We start from the raw sequence: 10732 nt of genomic DNA, 5'->3' as shown, positions 1-10732 counted from the left end.
AACAACAACAGAGTTACACATGGAGTAAACAACAACAACAACAGAGTTACACATGGAGTAAACAACAACAACAGAGTTACACATGGAGTAAACAACAACACAGAGTTACACATGGAGTAAACAACAACAGAGTTACACATGGAGTAAACAACAACACAGAGTTACACATGGAGTAAACAACAACACAGAGTTACACATGGAGTAAACAACAACACAGAGTTACACATGGAGTAAACAACAACAACAGAGTTACACATGGAGTAAACAATAGAGTTACACATGGAGTAAACAACAACAACAACAGAGTTACACATGGAGTAAACAACAACAACAGAGTTACACATGGAGTAAACAACAACAAGAGTTACACATGGAGTAAACAACAACAACAGAGTTACACATGGAGTAAACAACAACACAGAGTTACACATGGAGTAAACAACAACAGAGTTACACATGGAGTAAACAACAACACAGAGTTACACATGGAGTAAACAACAACAGAGTTACACATGGAGTAAACAACAACACAGAGTTACACATGGAGTAAACAACAACAACAGAGTTACACATGGAGTAAACAACAACAACAACAGAGTTACACATGGAGTAAACAACAACAACAGAGTTACACATGGAGTAAACAACAACACAGAGTTACACATGGAGTAAACAACAACAGAGTTACACATGGAGTAAACAACAACACAGAGTTACACATGGAGTAAACAACAACACAGAGTTACACATGGAGTAAACAACAACACAGAGTTACACATGGAGTAAACAACAACAACAGAGTTACACATGGAGTAAACAATAGAGTTACACATGGAGTAAACAACAACAACAACAGAGTTACACATGGAGTAAACAACAACAACAGAGTTACACATGGAGTAAACAACAACAGAGTTACACATGGAGTAAACAACAACACAGAGTTACACATGGAGTAAACAACAACAGAGTTACACATGGAGTAAACAACAACACAGAGTTACACATGGAGTAAACAACAACACAGAGTTACACATGGAGTAAACAACAACAGAGTTACACATGGAGTAAACAACAACAGAGTTACACATGGAGTAAACAACAACACAGAGTTACACATGGAGTAAACAACAACAACAGAGTTACACATGGAGTAAACAACAACAACAGAGTTACACATGGAATAAACAACAACACAGAGTTACACATGGAGTAAACAACAACACAGAGTTACACATGGAGTAAACAACAACAACAGAGTTACACATGGAGTAAACAACAACAGAGTTACACATGGAGTAAACAACAACAACAGAGTTACACATGGAGTAAACAACACAGAGTTACACATGGAGTAAACAACAACAGAGTTACACATGGAGTAAACAACAACACAGAGTTACACATGGAGTAAACAACAACACAGAGTTACACATGGAGTAAACAACAACACAGAGTTACACATGGAGTAAACAACAACACAGAGTTACACATGGAGTAAACAACAACAGAGTTACACATGGAGTAAACAACAACAGAGTTACACATGGAGTAAACAACAACAACAACAGAGTTACACATGGAGTAAACAACAACAACAGAGTTACACATGGAGTAAACAACAACAGAGTTACACATGGAATAAACAACAACAGAGTTACACATGGAGTAAACAACAACACAGAGTTACACATGGAGTAAACAACAACAGAGTTACACATGGAGTAAACAACAACAGAGTTACACATGGAGTAAACAACAACAACAGAGTTACACATGGAATAAACAACAACAACAGAGTTACACATGGAGTAAACAACAACACAGAGTTACACATGGAGTAAACAACAACAGAGTTACACATGGAGTAAACAACAACAACAGAGTTACACATGGAATAAACAACAACAACAGAGTTACACATGGAGTAAACAACAACACAGAGTTACACATGGAGTAAACAACACAGAGTTACACATGGAGTAAACAACAACACAGAGTTACACATGGAATAAACAACAACACAGTGTTACACATGGAATAAACAACAACACAGAGTTACACATGGAGTAAACAACAACACAGAGTTACACATGGAGTAAACAACAACAGAGTTACACATGGAGTAAACAACAACAACAGAGTTACACATGGAATAAACAACAACAGAGTTACACATGGAGTAAACAACAACACAGAGTTACACATGGAGTAAACAACAACAGAGTTACACATGGAGTAAACAACAACAGAGTTACACATGGAGTAAACAACAACAACAGAGTTACACATGGAATAAACAACAACAACAGAGTTACACATGGAGTAAACAACAACACAGAGTTACACATGGAGTAAACAACAACAGAGTTACACATGGAATAAACAACAACAACAGAGTTACACATGGAATAAACAACAACAGAGTTACACATGGAGTAAACAACAACACAGAGTTACACATGGAGTAAACAACACAGAGTTACACATGGAGTAAACAACAACACAGAGTTACACATGGAGTAAACAACAACACAGAGTTACACATGGAATAAACAACAACACAGAGTTACACATGGAGTAAACAACAACACAGAGTTACACATGGAGTAAACAACAACAGAGTTACACATGGAGTAAACAACAACAACAGAGTTACACATGGAATAAACAACAACAGAGTTACACATGGAGTAAACAACAACACAGAGTTACACATGGAGTAAACAACACAGAGTTACACATGGAGTAAACAACAACACAGAGTTACACATGGAGTAAACAACACAGAGTTACACATGGAGTAAACAACAGAGTTACACATGGAGTAAACAACAACAGAGTTACACATGGAGTAAACAACAACAGAGTTACACATGGAGTAAACAACAACAACAGAGTTACACATGGAGTAAACAACAACAACAGAGTTACACATGGAGTAAACAACAACAACAGAGTTACACATGGAGTAAACAACAACACAGAGTTACACATGGAATAAACAACAACACAGAGTTACACATGGAGTAAACAACAACAACAGAGTTACACATGGAGTAAACAACAACAACAGAGTTACACATGGAGTAAACAACAACAACAGAGTTACACATGGAGTAAACAACAACAACAGAGTTACACATGGAGTAAACAACAACACAGAGTTACACATGGAGTAAACAACAACACAGAGTTACACATGGAGTAAACAACAACACAGAGTTACACATGGAGTAAACAACAACACAGAGTTACACATGGAGTAAACAACACAGAGTTACACATGGAGTAAACAACAACAGAGTTACACATGGAGTAAACAACAACAACAGAGTTACACATGGAGTAAACAACAACAACAGAGTTACACATGGAATAAACAACAACACAGAGTTACACATGGAGTAAACAACAACACAGAGTTACACATGGAGTAAACAACAACAACAGAGTTACACATGGAGTAAACAACAACAACAGAGTTACACATGGAGTAAACAACAACAACAGAGTTACACATGGAGTAAACAACAACAACAGAGTTACACATGGAGTAAACAACAACAACAGAGTTACACATGGAGTAAACAACAACAACAGAGTTACACATGGAGTAAACAACAACACAGAGTTACACATGGAGTAAACAACAACACAGAGTTACACATGGAGTAAACAACAACACAGAGTTACACATGGAGTAAACAACAACACAGAGTTACACATGGAGTAAACAACAACAGAGTTACACATGGAGTAAACAACAACAACAGAGTTACACATGGAGTAAACAACAACAGAGTTACACATGGAGTAAACAACAACAACAGAGTTACACATGGAATAAACAACAACAGAGTTACACATGGAGTAAACAACAACACAGAGTTACACATGGAGTAAACAACAACAACAGAGTTACACATGGAGTAAACAACAACAACAGAGTTACACATGGAGTAAACAACAACAGAGTTACACATGGAGTAAACAACAACAACAGAGTTACACATGGAATAAACAACAACAACAGAGTTACACATGGAATAAACAACAACAACAGAGTTACACATGGAGTAAACAACAACACAGAGTTACACATGGAGTAAACAACACAGAGTTACACATGGAGTAAACAACAACACAGAGTTACACATGGAATAAACAACAACACAGAGTTACACATGGAGTAAACAACAACACAGAGTTACACATGGAGTAAACAACAACAGAGTTACACATGGAGTAAACAACAACAACAGAGTTACACATGGAATAAACAACAACAACAGAGTTACACATGGAGTAAACAACAACACAGAGTTACACATGGAGTAAACAACACAGAGTTACACATGGAGTAAACAACACAGAGTTACACATGGAGTAAACACAGAGTTACACATGGAGTAAACAACAGAGTTACACATGGAGTAAACAACAGAGTTACACATGGAGTAAACAACAACAACAGAGTTACACATGGAATAAACAACAACAACAGAGTTACACATGGAGTAAACAACAACACAGAGTTACACATGGAGTAAACAACAACACAGAGTTACACATGGAATAAACAACAACACAGAGTTACACATGGAGTAAACAACAACAACAGAGTTACACATGGAGTAAACAACAACAGAGTTACACATGGAGTAAACAACAACAGAGTTACACATGGAGTAAACAACAACAGAGTTACACATGGAGTAAACAACAACAGAGTTACACATGGAGTAAACAACAACAGAGTTACACATGGAGTAAACAAACATACAGTCAATAATACAGTAGAAGAAAAGAAAACAATAAGTCTATATACAGTGAGTGGAAATGAGGTTAAGATAAGGAAATAAATAGGTCATGGAGGCGAAGTAATTACAATATAGCAATTAAACACTGGAATGGTAGATCGGCAGAGGATGGATGTGCAGGTAGAGATACTGGGGTGCAAAGATGCAAGATGAATAAATAAATAAATACAATATGGGGATGAGGTAGATAGATGGGCTATTTATAGATGGGCTATGAACAGGTGCAGTGATCTGTGAGCTGCTCTGACAGCTGGTGCAGCTAGTGAGGGAGATGTGAGTCTCCAGCTTCAGTGATTTTTGCAGTTTGTTCCAGTCAGCGGCAGCAGAGAACTGGAAGGAAAGGCGAACAAAGGAGGAATTGGATTTGGGGAGTGACCAGTGAGATATACCTGTTTGAGCGCGTGCTACGAGTGGGTGCTGCTATGGTAACCAGTGAGATATACCTGTTTGAGCGCGTGCTACGAGTGGGTGCTGCTATGGTAACCAGTGAGATATACCTGTTTGAGCGCGTGCTACGAGTGGGTGCTGCTATGGTAACCAGTGAGATATACCTGCTGGAGCGCGTGCTACGAGTGGGTGCTGCTATGGTGACCAGTGAGCTGAGATAAGGCGGGGCTTTACCTAGCAGAGACTTGTAGATAACCTGGAGCCAGAGGGTTTGGCGATGAGTATGAAGGGAGGGCCAACCAACGAGAGCGTACAGGTCGCAATGGTGGGTCTTTGGTGACAAACGGATTGCACTGTGATAGACTGCATCCAATTTGTTGAGTAGGGTATTGGAGGCTATTTTGTAAATGACATCACAGAAGTCGAGGATTGGTAAAATGGTCAGATTTACGAGGGTATGTTTGGCAGCATGAGTGAAGGAGGCTTTGTTGCGATATAGGAAGCCAATTCTAGATTTAATTTTGGATTGGAGATGCTTAATGTGAGTCTGGAAGGAGAGTTTACAGTCTAACCAGACACCCAGGTATTCAAAATGGTCGGTAATCTGTTTGTTAACTTGGCTTTCGAAGACCTTAGAAAGGCAGGGTAAATATAGGTCTGTAACAGTTTGGGTCCAGGGTGTCTCCCCCTTTGAAGAGGGGGATGACCGCGGCAGCTTTCCAACCTTTGGGAATCTCAGATGATACGAAAGAGGTTGAACAGGCTGGTAATAGGGGTTGCAACAATTTCGGCACCTAATTTAAAAAAAAAGTGGTGTCTCTCTCGCTCTCCTGTTCTGTGACCCCCCCCCCCCCCCCCCCCCCCCCCCCCCCCCCCCCCCCCCCCCCCCCCCCCCCCCCAGGTCTCTGTGACCCTCCCCAGGTCTCTCACCGTTTCTCTGTGACCCCCAGGTCTCTGTGACCCCCCCCCAGGTCTCTGTGACCCCCCCCCACCCACCCCCCCAGGTCTCTCACCGTTTCTCTGTGACCCCCAGGTCTCTGTGTAACAGGGTGAGGTCAGCGGTCATGTCTCCCATGTGGAGCAGCAGGGCCAGGCAGTACGCTGCCACCTTCACGCGCATCGACGTGGACACCACGTTAATGCACCCTAGAGACACACACACACCACACATTAGTAACATTCTGCACCCTAGAGACACACACACACCAGTAACATTCTGCACCCTAGAGACACACACACACCACACATTAGTAACATTCTGCACCCTAGAGACACACACACACACACACCACACATTAGTAACATTCTGCACCCTAGAGACACACACACACACGTAACATTCTGCACCCTAGAGACACACACGTAACATTCTGCACCCTAGAGACACACACACACACGTAACATTCTGCACCCTAGAGAGACACACACACACGTAACATTCTGCACCCTAGAGACACACACACTAGTAACATTCTGCACCCTAGAGACACACACACACACTAGTAACATTCTGCACCCTAGAGACACACACACATTAGTAACATTCTGCACCCTAGAGACACACACACATTAGTAACATTCTGCACCCTAGAGACACACACACATTAGTAACATTCTGCACCCTAGAGACACACACACACACCACACACTAGTAACATTCTGCACCCTAGAGACACACACACACCACACACACACTAGTAACATTCTGCACCCTAGAGACACACACACATTAGTAACATTCTGCACCCTAGAGACACACACACACACCACACACTAGTAACATTCTGCACCCTAGAGACACACACACACCACACACACACCAGTAACATTCTGCACCCTAGAGACACACACACACCAAACACACATTAGTAACATTCTGCACCCTAGAGAGACACACACACATTAGTAACATTCTGCACCCTAGAGACACACACCACACACACATCAGTAACATTCTGCACCCTAGACATTAATACCAATGAAACTACTGAATTGAACTAAATCAGTTTTTTACCTCCGAGGAAGGAGAGGAGAGCTCTATTCCCTATCTAGTGCACTATGGAGAGCCCTATTCCCTATCTAGTGCACTATGGAGAGCTCTATTCCCTATCTAGTGCACTATGGAGAGCTCTATTCCCTATCTAGTGCACTATGGAGAGCCCTATTCCCTATCTAGTGCACTATGGAGGGCTCTATTCCCTATCTAGTGCACTATGGAGAGCTCTATTCCCTATCTAGTGCACTATGGAGAGCTCTATTCCCTATCTAGTGCACTATGGAGAGCCCTATTCCCCATCTAGTGCACTATGGAGAGCCCTATTCCCTATCTAGTGCACTATGGAGAGCTCTATTCCCTATCTAGTGCACTATGGAGAGCTCTATTCCCTATCTAGTGCACTATGGAGAGCTCTATTCCCTATCTAGTGCACTATGGAGAGCTCTATTCCCTATCTAGTGCACTATGGAGAGCTCTATTCCCTATCTAGTGCACTATGGAGAGCTCTATTCCCTATCTAGTGCACTATGGAGAGCTCTATTCCCTATCTAGTGCACTATGGAGAGCTCTATTCCCTATCTAGTGCACTATGGAGAGCTCTATTCCCTATCTAGTGCACTATGGAGAGCTCTATTCCCTATCTAGTGCACTATGGAGAGCTCTATTCCCTATCTAGTGCACTATGGAGAGCTCTATTCCCTATCTAGTGCACTATGGAGAGCCCTATTCCCTATCTAGTGCACTATGGAGAGCCCTATTCCCTATCTAGTGCACTATGGAGAGCCCTATTCCCTATCTAGTGCACTATGGAGAGCTCTATTCCCTATCTAGTGCACTATGGAGAGCCCTATTCCCTATCTAGTGCACTATGGAGAGCTCTATTCCCTATCTAGTGCACTATGGAGAGCCCTTTTCCCTATCTAGTGCACTATGGAGAGCCCTATTCCCTATCTAGTGCACTATGGAGAGCCCTATTCCCTATCTAGTGCACTATGGAGAGCCCTATTCCCTATCTAGTGCACTATGGAGAGCCCTATTCCCTATCTAGTGCACTATGGAGAGCCCTATTCCCTATCTAGTGCACTATGGAGAGCCCTATTCCCTATCTAGTGCACTGTGGAGAGCTCTATTCCCTATCTAGTGCACTATGGAGAGCCCTATTCCCTATCTAGTGCACTATGGAGAGCCCTTTTCCCTATCTAGTGCACTATGGAGAGCCCTATTCCCTATCTAGTGCACTATGGAGAGCCCTATTCCCTATCTAGTGCACTATGGAGAGGCCTATTCCCTATCTAGTGCACTATGGAGAGCTCTATTCCCTATCTAGTGCACTATGGAGAGCTCTATTCCCTATCTAGTGCACTATGGAGAGCTCTATTCCCTATCCAGTGCACTATGGAGAGCTCTATTCCCTATCTAGTGCACTATGTAGGGTGCTATTTGAAAAGCAGACGATCTATGGGCCCGGGTCTAGTGCACTATGTAGTGTGCTATTTGAAAAGCAGACGATCTATGGGCCCGGGTCTAGTGCACTATGTAGGGTGCCAGCGAGTGGACAGCTACCTGCCGTTATTGAAGGTCTCCACGGTGAAGGTCCTCATCAGCTTGATGTGGATGATACGAGGGCAGCCGTCCTCCTGCCCGACTAGAAAACATAAACACAACCCTTAATGATACGAGGGCAGCCGTCCTCCTGCCCGACTAGAAAACATAAACACAACCCTTAATGATACGAGGGCAGCCGTCCTCCTGCCCGACTAGAAAACATTAACACAACCCTTAATGATACGAGGGCAGCTCTCCTCCTGACTAGAAAACAACATTAACACAACCCTTAATGATACGAGGGCAGCCCTCCTCCTGACTAGAAGACATTAACACAACCCTTAATGATACGAGGGCAGCCCTCCTCCTGACTAGAAGACATTAACACAACCCTTAATGATACGAGGGCAGCCCTCCTCCTGACTAGAAAACAACATTAACACAACCCTTAATGATACGAGGGCAGCCCTCCTCCTGACTAGAAAACAACATTAACACAACCCTTAATGATACGAGGGCAGCCCTCCTCCTGACTAGAAAACAACATTAACACAACCCTTAATGATACGAGGGCAGCCCTCCTCCTGACTAGAAAACAACATTAACACAACCCTTAATGATACGAGAGATTAGAGTGAACGCTACAGGTGCAGGCTCAAACGAGGATTACTTTTTAAAAAGTCAACACTTCCTTCTCGTACGCACACACACACACACACACACACACACACACGGCGTGGCACTCACACTTGCGAGTCATGTTTTTCTGCCGGGCCAGTTTGAGCAGCAGGAGGAGGTAGAAGGCACAGCGAGCATGTCTCTCTCTGGCCACGCCCTCTCTGGGCAGGCTCTCCAACTGACTCACCACGCTCTGACACCTGGAATAACAACGTCAATACAATGTCAACAACGTCAACAACACCACAACGTCAACAACACCACAACAACATCAACAACACAACAACACCACCACAACAACGTCAACAACACCACAACAACACCACAACACAATAACAGCGTCAACACCACAACAACAACGTCAACAACACAATAACAGCAGTAGTGTTGTAGTCTGACCCTTCATCTGTTAGGTTCTGTAGTTCCTCTGGGGTCACCACAACAACAACGTCAACAACACAACAACAACAATAACAGCAGTAGTGTTGTAGTCTGACCCTTCATCTGTTAGGTTCTGTAGTTCCTCTGGGGTCACCACAACAACAACGTCAACAACAACAATAACAGCAGTAGTGTTGTAGTCTGACCCTTCATCTGTTAGGTTCTGTAGTTCCTCTGGGGTCACCACAACAACAACGTCAACAACAACAACGTCAACAACACAATAACAGCAGTAGTGTTGTAGTCTGACCCTTCATCTGTTAGGTTCTGTAGTTCCTCTGGGGTCAGGGCGGCCATCTTGGAGCCAGCAGCATCCAGGACATCGTACTCCACAGGAGACAGGACTGGGACTCAGGTAAGGAATCACACATTAACCTGGTCACACACACATTAACCTGGTCTCACACACACACACATTAACCTGGTCACTCACACACACATTAACCTGGTCACACACACATTAACCTGGTCACACACACACACACACACATTAACCTGGTCACACACACACACATTAACCTGGTCACACACACACACACATTAACCTGGTCTCACACACACACATTAACCTGGTCTCACACACACACATTAACCTGGTCACACACACACACATTAACCTGGTCACACACACACATTAACCTGGTCACACACACACACATTAACCTGGTCACACACACACACACACACACATTAACCTGGTCACACACACACATTAACCTGGTCTCACACACACACACACACACACACACACACATTAACCTGGTCTCACACACACACACACATTAACCTGGTCACACACACACACACATTAACCTGGTCTCACACACACATTAACCTGGTCACACACACACACACACACACA

At 42.9% G+C, this 10732-nt stretch overlaps 1 protein-coding gene across 1 annotated transcript in view; it reads right to left on the bottom strand.

The window, feature by feature from the left end:
* Positions 1-10732, bottom strand: part of LOC116371697 (DNA-directed RNA polymerase I subunit RPA49-like) — a 32295-nt gene that overhangs the window by 1509 nt on the left and 20054 nt on the right. Inside the window, 4 exon segments of the mRNA XM_031820594.1 lie at positions 6224-6356; positions 8774-8851; positions 9499-9629; positions 10121-10214. Of these exon segments, the coding sequence (XP_031676454.1) occupies positions 6224-6356; positions 8774-8851; positions 9499-9629; positions 10121-10214 (436 nt within the window).

Source organism: Oncorhynchus kisutch, unplaced genomic scaffold, assembly GCF_002021735.2.
Source record: "Oncorhynchus kisutch isolate 150728-3 unplaced genomic scaffold, Okis_V2 scaffold3549, whole genome shotgun sequence".
In the NCBI taxonomy this organism is placed as follows: Eukaryota; Metazoa; Chordata; class Actinopteri; order Salmoniformes; family Salmonidae; genus Oncorhynchus; species Oncorhynchus kisutch.
The sequence above is the reverse complement of the archived record's forward strand: the minus strand, read 5'-3'. Positions and strand labels throughout refer to the sequence as shown.